The sequence below is a fragment of the Hemiscyllium ocellatum genome, chromosome 5 (assembly GCF_020745735.1).
Source record: "Hemiscyllium ocellatum isolate sHemOce1 chromosome 5, sHemOce1.pat.X.cur, whole genome shotgun sequence".
Classification (NCBI taxonomy): domain Eukaryota; kingdom Metazoa; phylum Chordata; class Chondrichthyes; order Orectolobiformes; family Hemiscylliidae; genus Hemiscyllium; species Hemiscyllium ocellatum.
Window position 1 is genome coordinate 99,850,517 of NC_083405.1, and position 24,454 is coordinate 99,874,970.

The 24,454-nt window shown below is 40.9% G+C and overlaps 1 protein-coding gene across 1 annotated transcript in view; it reads right to left on the minus strand.

Annotated features, from left to right (window-relative positions):
• Positions 1-24,454, minus strand: part of odad2 (outer dynein arm docking complex subunit 2) — a 374,269-nt gene that overhangs the window by 293,344 nt on the left and 56,471 nt on the right. Inside the window, exons 5-7 of the mRNA XM_060825721.1 lie at positions 20,466-20,572; positions 20,208-20,344; positions 19,949-20,071 (exon numbers count right to left, since the gene is read on the minus strand). Coding sequence (XP_060681704.1) covers positions 19,949-20,071; positions 20,208-20,344; positions 20,466-20,572 — 367 coding nt within the window. The remainder of the gene's footprint in view (positions 1-19,948; positions 20,072-20,207; positions 20,345-20,465; positions 20,573-24,454) is intronic.

A 24,454-nucleotide genomic window follows, 5' to 3' on the forward strand; every position in this document is an offset into this window, starting at 1 on the left:
TCACTCATTACCTCTTATTTTCCACTACTCTTACTACCTGGCAACTCTTGATTCTCCTTATACTCTTCCTTGCAATACCTTTTCAGCACATTTATGCAATATAACCCATCTTCTTTTGATCAGGGACTTTTTTTTATCAGGTAACTACTTTATGTGGACCATTGAACTTAGCTTTCAAAGATTCAATATCAATACTTCAATTTCCACCTTAGCTATTTAAGTTATAGAATCATAGTCATAAAGCAAAGAAATAGACCCTTTTGTCCAACTCAACTGCGTTGACCACACATCCTAATCTAATCTAGTCCCATTTGTTGGCATTTGGCCAATATCCCTCTAAACCCTTCCTATTCTATATGCACCCAGACGCCTTTTAAATATTGTAATTGTACCCACCTCCACCATTTCCTCTGGCAGCTCATTCCCTACATGTACCACTCTCTGCATTAAAAAGTTACGTCTCAGGTCCTTTTTAAATCTTGCCCCTCTCACCTTAAACCTTTATCCTCTAGTTTTGGATTCCCAATCCTTGGAAAAAGACCTTGGCTATTCACCCTATCGATGCCCCTCATAATTTTATAAAATCCCATTCTCTGACAGTCCAGGGAAAAAAACTCCAACCTATTCAGCCTCTCCCTATAGCTTAAAGTCCCCCCTACCCCCCCAGTTCAGGCAGCACCCTTGTAAATCTTTTCTGCACCCTCTCAAGTTTAACAATATCGTTCTTATAGAAGGGTGACCAGAATTGTATGCAGTATTCCAAACGTTGCCTCATCAATGTCCTGTACAGTTGTAACAATGACATTCCAGCTCCTATACTCATATTATGACCAATGAAAGCAAACATGCCAAACTCCACCTTCACCACCCTGTCTACCTGTAATTCCACTTTCAAGGAACTATGCACTTGCACCCTTATTCTTTGTTCAGCAACATTCGCCAGGGCCCTACCGTTAACTGTGTAAGTCTTGTCCTGGTTTGCCCTACCAAAATACAGCACCTCACATTTATCTAAATTGGACTCCATGTGTCACTCCTTGGACCATTGGTCCATCTGATTCAGTTGCTGAATGTTTCTTTCATTTTCACCTGTGAAGCTATACAATGTTGACTTATGTGGGAACATGTTCTGCAAGTCTTTCTAGAAACATGAACATGTAATTCAACATTGAGGATACATATTTTCATTCAAGAAATTTTCCCTGATTACTTTTAACACATCTAATCTCACAATCATAAATTTAAATGGCTAAATCCAGTAGATTCATTTGAAGAGTTTCTCGTAGCAAATAATTTAAAAAGTTAATCATTTGCCCCAATCCAGTGGGTATTCATGATAGTGTGCCTTAGGTAAGGTGTTGAGAGTCTATTAGCATCTCTTCAAAGCTCCCCATGTTTACAGATATAATGGGGTTGACTTCAATTGTTTTAGTCTGTTATCAACCAGGCCAGACCTTCTCAAAGCATTTCAAGAAGGCAGTCCAGACCCCAACTATTCTAGTTGCTTTAAGCAGATGTAAGGTGGATATTCCAGGAGTGATGCAGCTGGTCAACCACTTAGTTTTAAATAAAACAGAATTTATTTACAGAGCACTATATGAAACACAAGCAAAAGAAAACAGAATTTGGAATAACAACTATTTGAATATCCTACCGACACGATATCATCCACAACTTAACAAACAGCTATTCAGATTTCCTACAGCATCTTATAAACACACCCTTTGGCAAAAAGGTAAATTCAAAAACAGGTTCTTAGAGGGGAGAGAGACTGTAGAGAGATTCAGCTAGGGATCATTGGCTGAAACATGGAACCTCATTTTTTTTTAGCAGCACCTCGGTGTTCCCAGCTAAAACTAAACCAGAGTAGAAAAATCCGTGAACTGGGAGAACTGGCCACTCCTCTTTCATTGCACAGTTGTTTTTATAAGAAAACACTAAAAGCCTTTTCTCTGATCGGTGCTTTAGGCAATATCTGTTAACCATAATCAAAGTGGCTAATTCCAATCAAATCAAATCTCTGCCTTTTACAACCCCTTTTGATAAAAGCCAAGGACAACATAACCTTGTTAAAAGAGCAGCATCGTCACAATTCTTAAATGGCTAATAATTTCCTAGAAAATCTTAAACATGAAATCAGAACCCTGATCAGCTGTATCTCAGTTGATAGTCTACAATGAATAAAAAATTGTGTCAACTATCTACCACAGGTAGACAGCCCTTTATCTGAAACTCTGAAATCCGAAAAGCTCCAAAGTCCGAAGGTTTTTTTGTGAATTTTTTTTCTCATTAACAAGGTTGTTTTACGTGCAAACAGTTAACCCAAGTTGACACCCACTCGATGCATGTCACATAGATGCGACGTGGGAGGGCATGGCCCAGCACTGGCAGGCCTCAATTCTGTTTCAGGGCCTGTTTTACTCAGTGAGTCTGCTTTTCTGGTAAGATTTTTAAAAATTTCACCATCAAATTGTCACTTATTTTGAAATTTGAAAAAATCCGAATTCCGAAAGCCAGCTGGTCCCAAGCATTTCGAATTAAAGATTGTGCACCTGTACTACCTTCGCAGTAGTTGTCTTCAAACGAATAACCTGAGAATTAAGTTGTCATTTGAGTTATTATTGTCACATGTACCGAGATAGTGTTTTACGGGTTATCCAGGCAAATCATACCTTACACCAGAATCATAGAACAGAATACAGTGTTATAGCTACAGAGAAGGTAGAGAGAAGACCCATTCTAATATACGAGAAGTCCATTCATCAGGCTGATAACAGCAGGGAAGAAGCTGTTCTTGAATTTGTTGGTATGTGTTTTCAAACTTATGTATCTTCTGGCCAGGTGGAAGAGAGTATAACTAAGGTGGGAGTGGTCTTTGATTACGTTGGCTGCTTTCCCAAGGCAGCAGCAAGTATAGACAGAGTCAATGGAAGGAAGGCTAGTTTTTATGATGGACTGGGCTGCATTCATAACTTTGGAATTTCTTGCAGTCTTGGGAAGAGTAGTTGCCATACTAAGCTGTGATGCATCCAGATAGGATGCTTTCTATGGTGCATCTATAAAAATTGGCATATAATTGGTATCATATCCATAATTGTGAGGATATACTGATGTCCTAATATTGTTTTTGGTAATAGTTGTACACTATCCATTAACACTTGACTAAACAATTCTTGAAAAATTGATATAGGTAACAAAAGTGCTGGTCTGATTACATGTTGGAGTTTTCCTACTGCTTAACATGTATGATATGTTGGATTTACAGAACTGCACTACATCTTTATGGTGTGTCTAGCCACATAAAATCAATGCCTGCATCTTCCATATTCCTATATGCTCTGCCATAAGTACTTCATGTGCTACCCACATTAACACCTTGTGATAGCTTGATGGTACCACTATTAGATGAACTGTCTATTCTTCATCTCCAGGTCTGAGAGATGTCTTCAGTTCCTCATCAAAACTACTTTTGTAATGTAATTACACTCTGGATTAATTTGAGCCTCAGCTTCACAGTACATTGTCTTTACTAACTTACTCAAGTCTGGATATGCTTCCTGAAACTCAATTAATATAGACACGGCAAACATTTTTTTTAACTATCCTCATTCATAAATAGAATTTGAGCGACCCTAAAATTTGCATGTGATATTACTTATGAACTCGGAGGACGGACTTTATTTAGTCATAGCTCTGGTTACCACATTTGATGAAAAAATACCCAGAATCTATTTCTGCAACTATTCCATTTCTTTGCCTATAATCATACAAAGGCTAATTGAAGCTAAAGTCATGACATTCACACCTGCCAAACCATTTCCCAGGAGTAAATCAACTCCACCTGCAGATAAGTTCTTCACTACTCCAATGACCACTAGTCCAGAAAATAAGCCACACTGCAATGGGACTTTATACAATGGAAATATAACATACTCTCCTCTCATCCTATTTACCAACACTGTGGCTTTCAATTAAAAGGGAGAAAAACTAAATCCTTTTCCAGCAAGCGAACTGGAGTAGTACTGTATTTTCTTGAATAGTTATGGGCTTGGAATTTTATTGTCCATCCATAGCTGCCTTTGAGAAGGTTAAGGTTAGGGTTAGGGTTAGGGTGACGATTGGGGTCAGGTTAGGGTGTGTGAGTCCTTTGACCTTTTTAAATTAACTACAGGTGGCGGGTCCATCCTTTTTTCAATTCATTTGTGAAGGGTGGGTATCACTGACTGGCCAGTATTTATTGTTTGTCCCTAGTTGCCCTCGAGAAGGTAGTGGTGAGCTGTCTTCTTGAACTGCTGCAGTCCACATGCTGTGTGACCCACAATGCCTTTTGGGAGGCAATTCCAGGATTTTGACCCAGCAACAGTGAAGGAATAATGCTATGTTTTCAAGGCAGAATGGTGAGTGGCTTGAAGTGGAAATTGTAAGTGGTGGTGTTTCCATGTATCTATCACCCTTGTCCTTCTTTGGAAATATTGTGGTGCTGTATAAGGGTCTTTGGAGAATTTCTGCAGTGCATCTTGGAGACAGTATGCGATGCTACTATTCAGTGTGTTTATGTGGTGAGCGCAGTTGAGTTTTTAATCAATGGTAACCTCCAATATGTTGATAGTGGGAGCAGTAATGGTGATACTATTGAATGTCAAGGGGCAGAGGTCAGATCGTCCCTTATTGAGAATGGTCATAGCCTGGCATTTGTGTGGCACAAATGTTACTTGTCACTTATCAGTCCAAGGAGAAAGTGAGGGCTGCAGATGCTGGAGATCAGAGTTGAGAGTGTGGTGCTGAAAAAGCACAGCAAGTCAGGAAGCATCCAAGGAGCAGGAGAATCGACGTTTCAGGCACATGCCCTTCATGAGGAATGAAGGGCTTATGCCCAAAATGTCAATTTTCCTGCTCTCTGGCTGCTGCCTGACCTGCTGTGCTTTTTCAGCATCACACTCTCGACTGATCAGTCCAAGCATGGATATTGTCCACATTTTGTTGCATTCAAACATATACTACTTCAGTATCTGAGGAGTCATGAATGGTGCTGAACATTACTGATTGCACAGTGATCATCCCCACTTCTGACTTTACAATGGAGGGAAGGTCATTGATGAAATAGCTGAAGATGGTTGGGGCTAAGACACTACCCTGATAAACTCTGGCAAAGAGGTCTTGGTGATCTCCAACCACCATGACCATTTCCTATATGCTAGGTATGACTCCAACCAACAAAGAGTTTGCCTTCTGGTTCCCACTGATTCCAGTTTGGCTAGAGCTCCTTAATGCCACACTCAGTCAAATGTGGCCTTGACATCAAGGGCTATCACTCTCACTTCACCACAGGAATTCGGCTCTTTTGTCCATGTTTGAACCAAGGCTGCAATGAGGACAGGGTTTGGGGCTCGCTAGGGCCACCCAAACTGGGCATCACTGAGCACGTGCTGCTTAATAGCACTACTGATTACACTTTCCATCACTTTAGTGATGATCGAGACTAGACTGTTGGGGCAGGCATTAGCCATGTTGAATTTGTCCTGCATTTTATGTACAGAACTTACCTGGGTAATTTTCCACATTGTCAAGTGGATGCTAGTGTTGTAACTGTACTAGAAAAGCTTGGCAAAGTGAGCAGCAAGTTCAGGAGCACAAGTCTCCAGTGCATTGTTGGAATGTTTTCAGGGCCCAATAACCTTTGCAATATCCAGTTTCTCCAATAATTTCTTGAAATCACATCGGGTGGAACAAATTAATTAAAGACTGGTATCTATAACGCTGGAAAGGAAAAAAGGTCAAGATGGATCATTTGCATTGTGAATACTCCAGCCTTGTCTTTTGCACTGTGACAACATCATAGAGTCATAGAGATTTATTGCATGGAAACAGACCCTTAGTCCAACTCTTCCTTGCTGTCCAGACTTCTCAACCTAATTTAGTGCCACTTGCCAGCACCAATCCCAAATCCTTCTAAACCCTTTCTATTCCTGTATCATCCAGAAGCCTTTTAAATGTTGTAATCGTACCAGCCTTCACAACTCCCTCTGGCAGCTCATTCCATACATGTACCACCCTCTGCATGAAAATGTTACCCCTTAGGTCCCTTTTAAATTTTTCCCCTCTCATGCCTTTTAGTTCTGGACTCCTCTACCCCAAGGAAAATACCTTACTTATTTGCCCTCTCTGTGCCTCTCATGATTATAAACCCCTATAAGTTCACCCAATGCTCTAGGGAAAACATCCCAATCCTATTCAGCTTCTCCCTGTAGCTCAAATCCTCCAACCCTGGCAACATCCTTGTAAATTGTTTCTGAACCCTTTCAAATTTCACAACATCCTCCCAATATCAGGGAGACCAGAATTGCATGCAATATTCCAACAATGACTCCTAATCAATGCCCTGTACAGTCGCAACATGCCGTCCCAACACCTACACTCAATGCTCTGACCAATAAAAAAAAAGCATACCACATGCCTTCTTCATTATCAAGGAACAACGAACCTGCACTCCAAGGTCTCTTTGTTCAGCATTGCTCCCTTGAACCTTACCATTAAGTGTTCAAGTCCTGCTCTGATTTGCTTTTCCAAAATGCAGCACCTCACATTTATCTAAATCAAATTCCATCTGCCACTTCTCAGCCCATTGGCCCGTCTGATCAAGATCCCATTGTACTCTGAGGTAACTTTCTTCACTGTCCACTACACCTACAATTTTGGTGTCATCTGCAAACTTACTAACTATACCTATGTCATTTTATATAAATGATTTGGATGTGAACAAAAAGCAGTGGACCCAGCAGAAATCCTTGTGGCACACCACTGGTTACAGGCCTCCAGTCTAAAAATCAACCCACCACCACCACCCTCTGTCTTCTATCTTTAAGCTAGTTCTGTATCCAAATAGCTAATTCTCGCTAATTCCATGAGGTCTAATCTCGCTAACCAGTCTATCATGAGGAACCTTGTCAAACGCCTTACTGAAGTCCATATAGATCATGTCAGGCACTCTGCCTTCATTAATCCTCTTTGTTACTTCATTTAAAAACTCAATCAAGTTTGTAAGACATGATTTCCCACCCACAAAGCCATGCTGACTATCCCTAATCAGTCCTTACCTTTCCAAATACATGTAAATCCTGTGCCTTGGTTTTAACTCCAACAACTTGCCCACTACTGATGTCAGGCCCGGTCTATAGTTCTCTGGCTTTTCCTTACCACCTTTATTAAATAGTGGCACCACGTTAGCCAACCTCCAATCTTCCAGCACCTCACCTGTGACTATCAAGGATACAGAAATCTCACTGAGGAGTCCAGTAATCACTTCCCTAGTTTCCCACAGAGTTCTAGAGTACACCTGATCAGGTTCTGGGGATTTATCCAGCTTTATAAATTTTAAGACATCCAGCACCGCCTCTGTAATATGGACATTTTTCAAGATGTCACCATCTATTTTCTCACATTCTATATCTTCCATGTCCTTCTCCACAGTAAACACTGATGCAAAATACTCGTTTAGTATCTCCCCCATCCTGTGGTTCCACACAAAGGTTGCCTTGCTGATCTTTGAAGAGCCCTATTTTATCCCTAGTTACCCTTTCCTCTTTAATATATTTATAAAATCCCTTTGGATTCTCCTTAACCCTATTTGCTAGAGCTACCTCATGTCCCGTTTTTGCCTGTCTGATTTCCCTCTTAAGTACACTCCTATTGCCTTTATACGCTAAGGATTCACGCAATCTCTCCTGTCTATACCTGACATATGTTTTCTTTTCTTAACCAAAACCTCAAATTCTCTAGTCATCCAGCATTCCCTACATTTACCAGCCTTGCCTTTCATGCTAACAGAAATATACATTCTCTGGACTCTGGTTATCTTATTTTTGAAAGCTTCCCATTTTCCAGCCATTCCTTTACCCGCGAGCATCAGCCCCTAATCAACTTGCCTAATACCATCAAAATTGGCCATCCTCCAATTTAGAACGTGCCAGGCCATGAGATTGCAGATTGTGCTGGCATACAATTCTGCTACTGTTGATCTCTGACAGCACCTTATGGATGCTCAGTCATGAGATACTGGATTTGTTCAAAGTCTGCCTCATTTAGTACGGTGGTAGTGCCATACAGTACAATAGAGGTTATTCTCAACATGAATTGAACCCAGGTCCATGTCAGAGGTTACATCTTGAATCCCCTCAGTGTAGAAGCAGGTCATTCAGCCCATTGAGTCCACATTGACCGTCCAAAGAGCATCCCACGCAGACCACAGCCAACCCCAGCACTGAAACTCTGCATTTCCCAACCCAACCTGCACATCCCTGGACACTATGGGAAATTTAGCATGGCCAACCCACCTAACCTGCAAATCTTTGGACTGTGGGAGAAAATCCACACAGACACAGGGAGAATGTGTAAACTCCATGTAGACAGTCACCTAAGGTTGGAATTGAACCCAGGTCCCTGGCGCTGCGAGGCCGCAGTGCTAACCATTGAACCAACGTGAAGGCAGATCTTCATCTCCACAAGGACTGTGCGTGGTCATTCTTACTTATACTGTCATGAATAGATGCATTTGCAGCTGACAGATTGGTAAGGATAATATATTTTTCCCTCTTGTTGGTTCCTGCACCACCTGCTGCAAATCCAGTCGAGCAGCTATGACCTTTAGGGCCCAACCAGCTCAATCAGTGGTGTTGTTCCCAATTCCCTCAGTGGTAGACTAAGAAATTCCCCCAACTAGAGTTCATTTGTGTCCTTTCTACCTTCAGTGATCCCTCCAAGTGTAATTAAGTGTAAGTGTACTGATTCATCAGCAGATGGAGGGCAGTATGTAGTAACCAGCAAGAGGTCCCCTGTTTCTGCCATTTTCTTTTCCAGTGCCTAGGTTAATGCCACGTGCTTCATCTGGTTTTATTTCTTTGAAATTTTGTCACAGTTGAATGGTTTGCTAGGCCTCTTCGGAGGACAGTTGAGAGTCAAGCACACTGTTATGGATCTGGAGTCACATGTAAGTCAGACCAGCATGGCAGATTTCCTTCCCAGAAAGACATTAGTGAAGCTTCCTTTTGATACAACATTTTTATATCTCATCCACCATATGTTTGTCTTCAACACTCACATCAGTGTCTACTTTCAGTCTCTTCATTACAGTTAATCTACCATCTGATCTCTGGACTTTTTCTTCCAAGTTTCCTTTCCAGACTAATTCTTAAGAGCTTCAATAAAGTGTAATGGATTTTTCTTTCAATTTGCAACATTCTAAACAAACATGTCCCATCTTGTTATAATGAAGACACGTTGGATTCCAATTTTCACCTTCATCCAAGTACTTTCTTGCTTGGTCCAAGAAGGAGGCCTTGGAGCGTTCCCAGCAATCTACTCCTTAGCTTGCTTACTTGCGTTCCTTTCACCTTCCCACTTTCTCTCTCTTTTAAATATATGAGGGTGACAGAAAAAATGTTCAGTTTTATGAATTAACCCATAATCAGTCATTTATGCTATCCGTCTAGCAGTTAAATCCAACATGGGTTCTTATTATAGAAGGTAGTGAATTTAGAAATTCCTCTAAGAGAATAACATCTCTCAGAGCTTCAAACATGATTTCAGCTTCTAATGCTCTATATACTGGTCAAAATTACTTTGTTTAACCTTCTCAAATTCAATTTAGGTTTGCCCAGGCTGCTTCCTTAAATTCCGGAACCTTTGTGTGTGTGCCTCCACCACTAAATCATATGCAGCCAATAGTTTCCTTCACTTCGCTGCATCATAGTCTCAAGAAACATCCTCTGAAAATGAAACATAAATTTTCTGTGCTTTACCTGTCAATTTACTATGGATAGGCAAAGTTGAATCCTCCTTTGCCCAATCCATTTTCTTAGCTATTTTCTCAAAAGACATGAGGAATCCTCTACAGTCTTTTCCTTAAATTTTAGTAGGGCCTAGATGAACTTAAACCTCACTGATCATCAAATTATAATTCAGACCCATCCCACGCTAGTCATACTCTCCTACAATGTCTTCTATCAAGCAGAAGATACAGAAGCTTGAACACACAAACATACACACACACACACACACACGTGCACACACGCATGTACACACGCACATGTGCGCACGCACACACACAAAACTGAAGGTTCAAGAACAGCTTTTTCCCTGCTATTATTAGACTGATGAATGGACTCTTTATCTTCAAATAATGTTCATCTTGTTAATGTTAATCTTGCCTCACGTACATCCTGTGCTGTATAACCTTACTCTGTTCAAGTAATTTTTCACCCTATGATCTGTATATCCCTGCTTACTATGGTCTGCCTGTATTGCTCGCAAACAAAGCATTTCACTGCACTTAGTTACACATGACAATAAATCAAATCAAAGATTCTCCGCACAAGAGTTTGCATCAGTATCTGAAATCTCTTCCAACCGCATCAGTTTGAGTTTATACTCATGTTCCCTCCATTTAACCTTCATTTGCACTTTTAATTATAATTTCAGTTCATTTCATTTCTATCTCTTGTCTTCTTAATTCCATCTACCTTTCCTTACCATTTTCTGTCCATTGGGATGCTATTTCCAGTTTTTTCATTCTTTCCTTTTACTCAAGCTAATTTAACTGTAACTGAATATCACCAAATTCTAACATTTCATGCCTGAAATACTTGGCCTCTTTTGTACTTTCTCTAAACCCAAGTCCCATGTTAATTCCTCTATTATTACTTCCTCTTCAGCTCTGTTAGACACTGCATCCTACAGTTTACTCACCAAGTAAACCAAGCATGATTTTGAAGTTTAAGTCTGCCAGAAACAACTCTAAACACAGGTTACAGTACAACTGGTTCTACCTGATGAAGGCGCAGCACTCCGAAAATTTGTACTTCTAAATAAACATACTGGACTATACCCTGATGTTGTGTGATTTTTAACTTTGTCCATCCCAATCCAACACGGGCACCTCCACATCACAGAGACAATTCTGCCACCTGCAAGAAATCCTTTGCTATTTCTAACACCATGCCTTAAATACTGTACACAATCTGGTGGTTTTTTTTGCACCAGTATTATATACCAAATCATGCCCATTCCTTATTGTCATCGTTTCTAATCTAATGTGATCCAAATCAAATTCTGAACCACGAGGTTCTAGACCTTCACTGGGTACAATCACTGAGTAGCACACTAAATCAAGCCCAGCTTTTCCTGGAGTTGTACCAAATGTTTAATTTTTTTAAGTATGCACTGTACTTTTAATTTATAGAACTTTCAGATCAAGATTTATAGAAAGCACACACCAGTTTCCTGTAGTAGTATTATTTATCAGAAGCAATTACGCTGTTGCAATGGGTAAACAGATATAAATCATTGAATGAGTTGATTTTGATTTGATTTGATATGATTGTCATGTGTACTCAAGTAAAAAAACTACAGGAATGCAGTGAAAGTATATAATGTGCTATATACACAGTGTGTTATCTTAGGTACAAAGTACCTAGATATAGAATCTTCAGAACAAGGCAGAAACAAAGAACAAAAGTTAAAAGTTAAACATTGCAGTCATTATAGTATAGCGAAAAGCATACAAAATAGGGTTAAAAGGTTAAAACATTGCAGACTTGATAGCACCAACTAAAATTGTAACATCAGAAAATACAGTCCGCAGATTTCTCAAGAACAAACCATGACAAACAGACAAAACACAACCAGAAACCCGAACCATCTTACCATACATCAAAGAAGTTTCAGAAATGACAGCCAGACTACTAAGCCCCATCGGAATCCTAGTAGCATAAAACCCACCAATACTCTCAAACAAAAACTAACAAACTTAAAAGACCCAGTACAACCCATGGACAAAACCAATGTCATCTACAAAATTCCATGCAAGGACTGCCACAAACACTACGTAGGACAAACAGGAAGAAAGTTAGCCACCAGGTTACACGTACACCAGCTAGCCACAGACAGACACGACCCTCTCTCCCTCGTAGCCCTTCACACGGAGGGAAAAAAAACACCATTTCAAATGGGACAACACATCTATCCTGGGACAGGCTAAGCAAAGACATGCCAGAGAATTCCTAGAGTCCTGGTACCCCAACCACAATGCCATAAACAAACACATAGATCTAGATACCATCTTTCAACCCCTCAGAAAACGAACAGGAAATGGCATCACCACAAACCCCAGGAACCCCATCCAGGACAAACATATAAATAGAAAGCAGGAGACAACAGCTTCGCTTCACTTGGAGGTTGCCACTGATGATGTTACCTAGCCAGGTAATGAAAAGTCTGGATATCAAACCTACAGCTCAGCGAGCAAACCTACACCCTCAACCTCAACCTGAGCTACAAACCTTGCAGTAACATCTTTATAAACTCCAATATTCACAGACAAATACACGCATGCCCACAGACAAACAAACAAATTGGCAAAATAGATTATTGGCAGAAAAAAAGACTGGAAAGTCAGTTCAGTGATCTTTACTTCCTGATCCCAATGTTGAGATGACCGTCCTGGATTAGTCAGGCCCTTGTTCAGCTGTCTTGATCTGGAAACCTCCTGAGAGTAACTGTACAGAGGCCGGTTCCTGTCACCAAGTCACCCTTTATTTACTATTGCACAGTACACTGGCCAGCCAACTCAGTCAGTCCTTAACTGAGAAGATTCTAATCTCCTGGTTATATTGATCAGCCAAGGCTTTCCTGTTTGGTCAAGGTTAACCACCTTGATGTCAATGAGATCTATCTGGTTCCAATCACTACATTTCTTACACCCTTAGTACAGGGATGTAGGCCTGGTATTTGGTTTGTAGCTTCTCCTACGATGTTTTCGCCCCAAGTCTAGTTCCTCTGACCGGACACAGACACAGACACAGACGGTGTGTACTGGACCGTGACCCATCTCTTGGGTCTCTTGGGAGAGTTTCCTTCTCTTCTTCCAGCAATAACAATATTGAGGCTGCATCCATTTCGGAATCTGAGATATGCTCGATACTAGATGGAGAGGTAGCACCTGCAGTTTCTTACAGGCCTTCTGGCTGTACTGAGGAGCCAGGTATGTTTTGCTCCACCCTGTTTGAGAGGCAACATCTTTCAGGTGATCCACGTTTGTTCAAGAGTGTATCATCAACCTGAACTTTGTGAGTAACAACCTGAACTCGTGTCAACCTCACTTTGTACGTATCCAGGGCCTTTTATGATTCTGCCACCAAACTTTATTCCCTGAATTAAATTGTCTCTTTTGCTTAGAGGCATTTGACTGGCAATGGCATTCCTACTGCAGTTTCTACCTCCCCCTACAAGTCTGGAAATATCAAATTTAAACTGTCCACAGTTAGATATTGTCCACAGCGATTGGAAGGGTGTCCAGAAAGTTTAAAACCAAAATGGATTCTTCCAGGGGAGGCACCATCAGTGGAGTACCTGCCAGTGGAAGGTATCCAGATTAGCTACTTGGCTTCCAGAATGGTGTTCTAACTTGTTCCCACTGAGAACAAAGGTACAACACTGAATTCTACTGGAAGCTATGGGTGGCACTATCTTGACTTCCTTCAGTGGTTCTAGTAGGGATTTGTGATCCTTTACTATGACAAATTCTCATCAGTAAAGGTGACTGCAAAACCTTCCTTATCTATCTGGGCATACATGCATTCAGCATCAGTCAGAGTCCAGGAAGTTTATGCTATTGGGCATTCTTCTCTATTGGGTGACCAGTGAGCCTGCACCACCTCAATATGGACTCCCCGGTTCTCTAACAGTAGATTAAACCCAATGGCATCTCGGAGTTAGAGGAGGTTTGGGGTCATAGTATTTCTTAAACAGCACTGTCAACTCTTGGAAGGTTTTAGTGTCTGGTGTCTCTGTGAAAGTTAAACCCCTTATAACTGAAAATGCTGTGGGTCCACACACAGTCAGAAGTATTACTCATGGCTATTATTCTGCCCTAATTTCATTTGCCCAGAAAAATTATCACATTCTTTCGATTTACTGGGCCCATTCTTCAACAGCAGGGCCAAGTGAGTCAAGCATCCCAAATAGAGGCATGATGCCAGAAATGCTTACCCCAGCTCCAAGATGACTTGAAGGTCCAAGTGAATGTTCTCAGGCCTGTTTTATCCCATTGTTAATGAAATAACTACACAAAGGATAGTTGCCTTCACAATCACCTTTTATTTACTAGTGCACAGTACACTGGCTGTGACCAGCCAGTTCGGAGTCAGTCCTCAACCAAAGGGATTCTAATCTCCTGGTTATACTTTTTTTTTCTTTGGAGTCAGTCCTCAATTGAGGAGATTCTAATCTCTTAGTTATATTGGTCAGCCAAGGCTTTCCTGATTGGCCCAGGTTAACAACTTCAGTCAAGAACCTCATAGTCAAAAAGGTTCACCTGGTTCCAATCATTACACCACCACTGGTTTGTAAGAAGTACAAAGCGGCTGTTTCACCCGGAAAATGTTTCTGATTTATTGATTAAAAAATCACAACTCACAGCAACTGCTGCAGACAAGGTAACTTTTTTTTCCAAGTTTAAACTAAATGTTTCACTACAGGGAATTGGCAACTACTGTTGGGGAGAACAAACATACACACTTCTGTGTCTTTCTCTGTGTGTGTATATTAACTTGTTTCTAGTCCCAATTTGCTCAGTTAGCTGAGAACCAATCAGCTTTGCTTGTAAACAACACCTTAGCTCCTGATCATCTGAATACTGCAGGAAGCCACAGCCAGAAAAACAGAATTCCCAATAGGTATTGAATTTCTCGCTGTGAAATTATGCAATGATCCTGGTAAACCCTTGTTTTTAAAAACAGTTCTTTTTCATTGCAGTCCACAGTTTTTAACAACACAAAAATATGAAGTCATGGTCCTTGCAGTGGAAATGAGGAATTATAGGGGAAAGAAGTCACTAGTAGGAATCACTATAAACCCCCAAACAGTTATTACAATGTGGGGAAAGTATACAAAATGAAATACTGGGTGCTTGTGATAAAGCGGCGCAATAACTACATGATTATAGTCTATATATATGAAACATTAGATTTCAGTAAAGGCCAGGGTGCAGATTTCATACAATACTTTTAAGACAGTTTCTTAGAGCAGCACATTTAGAATTGACCAGAGAGTAGATTATATTAGGCATTCCTCAGTAGCAGATAACACAATTTAATTTAATTTTATATCCAGAGTCAAACAGAAAAGATTGCGACATGGACTAATATTTTAATCCAAAATAAGGACAACTATATGGTTTGATATCTATAGTGATATCAAAACTGATCTGCCATACTAAACATGGGATTAGATTAATAGAGCTGCAGTAGCAGGTATTAAGGGGATATTTGAAAATACTCAGAATAAGTTTGTTCAAACTGTAAAGGCAAATTGTAAAAGGGAGTACGTTTCACCTATGGTATAATAAAGAAGTTAGATTTTTTTTCTTAAGTGTCCCTAACTGCACAAAGATCAGATGATTGCTCAGAATAAAAAGAATGGCAAAGAATGACTTTAACCTTAATCAGAGGGAAGAATCTAGTGTATTAGAGAAAGAGAATTAGGTTGTAAAAATGAGTAATTTCTAAATTTCTTGCTCATTTAGAAAACAAATCAAGTAATCAGGAGAAGTCAGCATAGATTGGTCAGAGGGAAATTATGTTTAACCAGTTTGAGTTCTTTGAAAGAGTAACATGTGCTGTGGCTAAAGGAGAGCATGTAGATATACTATACTTGGATTTCTGGAAGGTATTTGACAAGGTGCCAAAAAGGTTACTGTGGAAACTAGAAGTAAACATTTTTAAGAGGCAACGTATCAGGACATTTGGAAGATTGGTTTAAATATACCTTTTTCTGCCAGTCAGACAATCTTTGTCTGATTGGAAGAATGTGACAAGCAGAATCCAATAACATCCACTACAAACCCACCAACTCCCACAGTTACTTTGACCATACATCCTTACACCCTGCTTCTTATTGACCCTATTCCACTCAGTTGCTCCATCTGCATCGCATCTGTTCTGATGAGGCCAGCTTCTACAAAGGGGCATCTGAAATGTCCAGTTTCTTCCTCAACCTTCTCTTTTTTCCCCACAACAGCGATACGTTCCTCTGGTCCTCACTTTCCACCTCACCAGCATCCACATCCAAAGGATCATTAGCCATCATTCCAGCTACCTTCAGCAGGATGCCACTATCAGACATATATGTCCCTCCCTTCCCTTGTCAGCATTCCACAGGGACCATTCCTCCCAAGGAACCTTGGTCCACTGTGCCTCCACTCCAAACACCTCCCCCATCTCAATGTACATTTCCATGCAATCGCAGAAGGTGTAAACCTGTCCATTTATTTCAACCCTTCTCACTATCCAAGACCCCAGACACACTTCCTAGGTGAAGTAGTAATTTACTTGTACTTCACTTAATCTAGTCCACTGTATTTGATGCACATAATAGGGTCTCCCTACATTGGGGAATCGAAACACAGACCAGGCAACCACTTTGCAGAACACCTACATTGTGACTACAAAAATAAACCTGAGTTTTCTGTTGCCTGCCACTTCCACACACCATCGTGTTTCCTGGCCAACATCTGTCTCGGGCTTGCTGCAGCACCCCAGTGAAGCTCAGTGCTGGAAGAACAGTACCCCATTTTCCACTCCAGGACATTGTAGCCTTGGGAGATAATTTTAGAGCCTGAGCACTTTCTCCCATGTCCTTACCCTTAACCCCACACATAAGGCCTTGTCTTCACATGCGCTGCAATCACAACAATCCACAACAGAGTCAGCTGCCAATGGTCCCAATTAGCTGCTATTGATTCTCCAAGGCTGAACTTTACTCATTCCTATGTCTGTCCAATTTTTTTTCTTCTCTCTCTGGACTTCATCTCCACTTGTCTTTTACTCATGCCCCTCCCCACCCCATCTTCAGCACATTTCACTTTTCTCGCTACAATCAGTGCTGCGGGGTCTCTGGACTTGCAATGTTAACTCTGCTTTCTCTCTGCAGATGCTACCAGTCCTGCAATGTATTCATAGCATTTTCTGTTTTTGTTTCCAATAAGGGTCTTTTCTGGTGCTTCAACTATTCACAATTTACATTAATGACATTGCAGTGCAGTGTGAAGGCATGGCAGTTAAATTTGCAAGTGACTACCAAGATAGATAGGAAAGTTAGTTGTGAATAAGGCATAAGAAAATTGCGAACAGAAGTAAGCATGTTAACAGAGTGGCCAATAATCTGGCAGATGGAGTATAATGTGGGAAAATAGGAAATTGTTGATTTTGGCAGAAAAAATGAAAAAGCACAGCACTACTTAAATAGAAATGGTCTCTACAGTTCTGAGGTGCAGAAGTATCAAGGTATTCTTGTGCATAAGTCGCAAAAAGTTAGTATGCAGGTACAGCATGTAAGCAAGTAAAGTGGGATACTATTCTTTATTACAAATGGAATTAAACTTTGAAAGTAACAATGTTATATTTCATTTATACAGAATCTTGGTGCGATCACATCTGAAATACCATGTGCAGCTCTGGTCTTATTTAAGGAAGGATGTCAGTACACTGGAGGAGGTTCAGAGGATATTTACAAGATTGATAAAAACTGAAAGAGCTGTGGATTCTGTAAATGAGAAACAAAAACAGAAATTGCTGGTAAAGCTCAGCAAATTTGACAGCCTCTGTGGAGAGAAACCAGAGTTAATATTTTGGGTCAAGTGACCCTTCCACAGAACATTTTACCCAAAATGTTAACTCTGATTTCTCTCCACAGATGCTGCCAGACCTGTTGAGTTTTTCCAGCAATTTGTTTTTGTTTACCAGATTGATACTTAGAACGAGCAGGTTGTCTTCTGAGGATAGTTTAGATAAGCCGGGCTTGTTGCCACTTGAGTTTAGGTGAGAGACAGTTGACTTGATTGAAGTGTACAACATTCTGAATGTCCACAAGGTGGACATGGAAAGAATGGTTCCTCTTGTGAGTCAGTCCAAAACTAAGGGGCACTGTTTTAAAATGTCAACTTTATTATGACAGAGAGGAGAAATCTCCTCAGAGGACTGATCAACTTTGGAACTCTGCCTCAGAAGGCAATGGAACAAGGGTCATTGATCATTTTTTAACATAGAGTTGGGTAAATTCTTGTTAGGCAAGGGAATCAAGGGGTGGTCTGGGTTACAAAGGAATATGGAATTTGAAGACAAACAGCTAAGCATGATATTATTAAATGGTGGAGCAGGCATCAACTTCTGCTCTATTTCCTATTTTTATAATGTAATGGTCATGGGACATCATATGGTGAGGGGCATGCACACAGTTCAGTGCAGTCAAGAGAGCATGAATCTATAAGGCTATGATCCCATTTGGTGCCAGCACTTGGGGGATAGTGCTAAATAGGAATGGTCCATGTCAGTGTCAATGATATATGTTGGACTATGAAAGGGATTTCTGTTTAAATAGTGAGAGCAGCTGGGCACCTAATTGAAGAGCAGAACTCAAAGGTAATAATTTCTCGCTAACTTTCAGAAACATGTGTCACGTGACACAGGGCACATAAGAACAGTGAAATTATTACATGGGACATTGGCATCAGTACTGAGGAAAGTCAGGATTGTACACTAGGACAAATCTGTACCTGAACCATGCCTGGACCAGTATTCTAGTGAATTGTATAACTAAAGGAAGTAAAGAGAGATTTAATCTAAACAATGGATATGAGGGATCAAGCTTGGGTAATTGCAGCAAATCAAGGGCAAGAGTCAAGGCAGGAGAGCAAAATTATTAAAATTATCAGAAATGTAGGTCAAGAATTGCAGAAAGGGATAGCAAAAATAAACTGAAGCATATATCAATGTTCATAACTAGATACTAAAAGACAACGAAAGTACAAAAACTAAATGTTTCTGAACTAAGTATCTGAATGCTTTGAACATTTGTAACAAAATAAATGTAATGATAGCACACACTGAAATAAATAAATACAAATTGATAGCCAGTACTGAAATATATGCATGATGATTGGACCGGATCCTGAGTATGACATTCAAGAAAAATAGGAAGCTACATAAACGTGAATGTGTAACATGTTTAATTAAGGATGGCTCTCCAACAGTCACCTCAAATTTAGGTTGAAGAATTGAAGAATAAATGTTGGATTAAAACAAACTGTGAATACAGAAGATTTGAAACAGAAACAGAAATTGCTGGTGAAACTCAGCAGATTTGACAGCATCAGTGGAAAGAAAGCACAATTAACATTTCGAGTCCAGTGACCCTTCAGCAGAACTGAAAGTAGCTAGGAAAAAGTGGTGTATACACCGATGACAGGTAGTCAGGAAAAGACAAAGGAGTGACTAGATAGGTGGAGATAGAGCCCAAAGAAGAAAAAAGTTAGGCAGGCAAAGTTCTTGTTGATAGTAAGTCAGGGAGTAAAAGAAGCTGATAATGGGAATCATGAGTAGATGAGAATAGGTTAGCTGTGCTGAAAGCAGTCCATGCCATGACAGGATCTGGATTGTGAAGGTTGGGTAAAGACATGAAAGGAGATGGTCAGGCTCTAAAATGATTGAAGTCAATGTCAAGTTCTGAAGGCTGCAGAGTCCCAAAGTGAAAAAGTAGTTGCTCAGCGCAAGCTTTTTTTTAAAGTTTCAAACTGTTGTATATGGCCAGGTTTGATATCTGCTGATTCTTTTTAGAATTATTCTGCTTTCCATTGGTTATTAAATAAAGGATTTTTAAAAATTGTTTGTACTTAAATAATATGAAAAAATCTTTGAATTGATATATTTTGAGATTTTTGGGAAAATGTGTGCAATTACAATTTTTTCAGTCAACGCTTTTAGAGTCTATAATTATTTACAGATCAACAAATGCAAATTAGTAGACAACAATATAATTGCAAAATTCAAATTGTTTTATTATACAGTGGTGGTCTTTCTGGCTGACAGATGCTTTCACAAAACACACTCTCAATTTTATTTACCTGTTGAACCCGAGTAAGATTTTCTGCAAATGTTGGAGATTTTTCCTTAAGGAATGTAATAAGATCCTTGTAGATATCACCATTTCTGTCGTAAATAATATCTTCACTGTCTTTTATTGGACCCTAAAGAAAAAGGTTTAAGACACAATACAAAACTGGCAAAGAAGTATGAAATAATTAATAATAATATTTTATCTCTGTCCATTAATGTGATAAATAAAATAAAAATTACAAAAGTATCTTTCACTTAACTACTTACCCCATTCAGGTAAACTCCAGCTGTGTTACAGGTTACATACAATGTGTCAGTATCATGAGTATTAATAATCAGGTAGCAAATATCTCCATACACTTGTCTCCATGGTGGGGCTCTGCATCCATTAGAGAATTCATATTCTGCAAGAAAATAATCATACAAAAGGTAACAAATACGTTTTTAAAATGCTCTATTTTCATGGTTCAACATGAAACCATGTATGTGGCAATTCCTATCTGATTTAATTCTCCATGTAAATACCTGATGTGTAGTTGATCGATCTTAAAACAGTCTGATCTCCTTCTCCAGAGAAGGACTGGAGCAGTTGCACATCATTCTTTATAGCTTGGGGGTTCAGCCGCACTTCTCTTTTTAAAAAAAAAGAGAAAGGAAAGCATGAAAACATTATTAAATCACCTTCTGGTTTATTCAACTATTTCCTTTATGCAGTTAGTTCCAGCATTTATTTTCTATGTATTAAATCAGAACCAAATATTTTATTTGAAGAAAACATATTATTGTAACATCTGGAAAAAATACCCACATAAATATCCTGAACAAGCCAGATTTTTTCAAGGTCTGTAAAGTGGTGCCAGAACCTCCTAAATTGTGCCAAAATGTAAATATGCAGATTGTCCATACCAAGTAATGATAAATTTTGGTTCTGCAGACAATAAGTAGTTTTAAAAGTTTTCAAAAGTATATACTTACCTAAATTCCTAACATTGTAACAGCCTTACAACTAATATGAAGTGATATCTTACAGAAATTTAAAAAACTATGGCAGATTGTTCTCATGCAGGTAAGATATAATAGACAGATTTCCTGCCCTGCGTAAAGAAAGAATTACTCAAATTAAGGTTAAATATAAAGCAGTCATTATTTAAGAATAAATTCTACATTCTCCTTGGATATTTTGAACTCCACTACTGTTGACAGTGATGCCTTCAGTTGCCTAGTTCCTAAATGGGCTTTTGCCCAAAACATCGACTCTCCTGCTCCTCGCATGCTGCCTGACCTGCTGTGCTTTTCCAGCACCACATACTATTTTCTTCAGTATCTACAGTCCTCACTTTTGCCCTGCCTAAATCTGGATTTGCCTCGCTCAATTTTCCCTCCTGACAGTCACTCTTCAAAACATTCCCTTTGATCAAGCATTTGGTCACCTGGCACAATATATATTTTTAGGGCTTAGTATCAACCTCTATTCCATAATTCATCTCTGAGAGCCTTGAGATGTTATACCACATTAATGATGCTACATAAATGCAATGTATTATCGTGGGCAGTGAGAAAGCCTATTAAACACATTAAATGAAAACCTCCATGAATGCTTCTTAGTTTCCAAAATAGTTTGTCTGTGAGGACAGGAACCAATTGTTATATTTAATAGTGTATAGGATCTGGTGCAGGCATAACTTGCAGTACAAAGCCTGCTGATCACACCTGTTGACCCTCTGTCCCATTTTTCTATTCCTTCTATTTTTTTTCGAGTGCAGTATGATATAGGAAAAATGGCTGTCCTTGCACTGACCATGGCCCTTCCATACTGACAGCAGTTAGGAAAAGAAGGCACTCATACTGATGAAGAACAGCTTGGGGGACCAGGAGAGTGAGTGGATTGGGGGAGAGGGAGCCCAAAAAGAAAGAAGAGCAGAGAGGGAGCCCTGAGCGAGCTAGAAAGTGAACACCCGGAGAGGGAAGAGAGAGAGAGACAGAGAGACAGAGAGAAATAAGAGAGAAAGAGAGAGGTTGAGCAAAGGAATAGTTAATAGTAAATCAGGGAAGAGGACAAGCTAGATAGATGATAAAGTGACTATGAGAAGTTTAAAATGCCGAAACCAACCCACTTCATGTCAGGACTTGGCGTGTGTGTTGGCTGGGGTGGGTGGGTGGTGTAGAAATTGACATGCTCTAAACTTGTTCGACTTGATGTGGTAGGTGAGGACTGCATAAGCCCTACATCAGGAATGATCTCATTGCTGATGCAGGGCTTATGCCCGAAACGTCAATTTTCCTGCTCCTTGGATGCTGCCTGACTGGCTTAGCTTCTCCAGCACCACACTCTTAACCCTTGTTGAACATGATGCCGAATCTGGCAGTCTATAAAATCCCCAAGCAGAAGATGAGGTGTTGTTCACCAACTGGAGCCTTACTGGGGTACTGCAGTAAGCCCGGAACAGAAATATTTGCAGGGAATTCAGCAGTGGCTGAAGTGGCAGGCAACTGGAAGCTCTGGGTCATTTTTACAGACAGAATGCAAGCATTCCATAAAGTGGGCACCCTGTCTGTGTTTCATTTCGCTAGTGTCGAGGAGAGCACATTGTGAACAGTAGACTAAATTGATTAAAATGCAGGTAAATCATTGCTTCATCTAGAAAGTATTAGAGAAGTGTTGTTGTTCCCTAAAACATTATGAGATGCATGCAGATAGCATATAACTCAATTCATGATATTGACGTTCTTGTCAGTTAGATGTTATGAAATAATTACTATTATCTTGTTAAAGTGTCAGATGACTCACTTCACAGCTGGAGAACCAGTGAGAGAGTCCTGTTGGTTTTTATCATGAATCTCAGGCCAAACAGGCAGCAGAGAAACCACCAATGAGCTTTCTCCTGGAATCAAGATCTAGTCAGATCTTGATTAAAGTAAAAAGTGAGGTCTGCAGATGCTGGAGATCAGAGCTGAAAATGTGTTGCTGGTTAAAGCGCAGCAGGTCAGGCAGCATCCAAGGAACAGGAAATTCGACGTTTCGGGCAAAAGCCCTTCATCAGGAATGAGGAAAGTGTGTCCAGCGGGCTAAGATAAAAGGTAGGGAGGACGGACTTGGAGGAGGGGCGATGGAGATGTGATAGGTGGAAGGAGGTCAAGGTGAGGGTGATAGGCCGGAGTGGGGTGGGGGCAGAGAGGTCAGGAAGAAGATTGCAGGTTAGGAGGGCGGTGCTGAGTTCGAGGGAATCGACTGAGACAAGGTGGGGGGAGAGGAAATGAGGAAACTGGAGAAATCTGAGTTCATCCCTTGTGGTTGGAGGGTTCCCAGGCAGAAGATGAGGCGCTCTTCCTCCAACCGTCGTGTTGTTATGTTCTGGCGATGGAGGAGTCCAAGGACCTGCATGTCCTTGGTGGAGTGGGAGGGAGAGTTAAAGTGTTGAGCCACAGGGTGGTTGGGTTGGTTGGTCCGGGTGTCCCAGAGGCGTTCCCTGAAGCGTTCCGCAAGTAGACGGCCCGTCTCCCCAATATAGAGGAGGCCACATCAGGTGCAGCGGATGCAACAGATGATGTGTGTGGAGGTGCAGGTGAATTTGTGGCGGATATGGAAGGATCCCTTGGAACCTTGGAGAGAGGTAAGGGAGGAGGTGTGGGCGCAAGTTTTGCATTTCCTGCGGTTGCAGGGGAAGGTGCCGGGAGTGGAGATTGGGTTGGTGGGGGGTGTGGACCTGACGAGGGAGTCATGAAGGGAGTGGTCTTTGCGGAATGCTGATAGGGGAGGGGAGGGAAATATATCCCTGGTGGTGGGGTCCGTTTGGAGGTGGCGGAAATGACGGCGGATGATACGCTGTATACGGAGGTTGGTGGGGTGGTAAGTGAGAACCAGTGGGGTTCTGTCCTGGTGGCGGTTGGGGGCACGGGGCTCAAGGGCGGAGGAGATGCGGTGGAGGGCATCGTCGATCACGTCTGGAGGGAATCTGCGGTCTTTGAAGAAGGACGCCATCTGGGCTGCACAGTATTGGAACTGGTCCTCCTGGGAGCAGATGCGGCGGAGACGAAGGAATTGGGAATATGGGATGGCGTTTTTACAGGGGGCAGGGTGGGAGGAGGTGTAGTCCAGGTAGCTGTGGGAGTCAGTCGGTTTATAGTAGATATCTGTGTTGATTCGGTTGCTCGAGATAGAGATGGAAAGGTCTAGGAAGGGGAGGGAGGAGTCTGAGACAGTCCAGGTGAATTTGAGGTTGGGGTGGAAGGTGTTGGTAAAGTTGATGAACTGTTCAACCTCCTCGTGGGAGCACGAGGCAGCAACGATACAGTCATCGATGTAGCGGAGGAAAAGGTGGGGGGTGGTGCCAGTGTAGTTGTGGAAGATGGACTGTTCCACATATCCTACGAAGAGACAGGCACAGCTGGGGCCCATGCGGGTGCCCATGGCAACTCCTTTAGTTTGGAGGAAGTGAGAGGATTGGAAAGAGAAGTTGTTCAGGGTGAGGACCAGTTCAGTCAGTCGAAGGAGGGTGTCAGTGGAAGGGTACTGG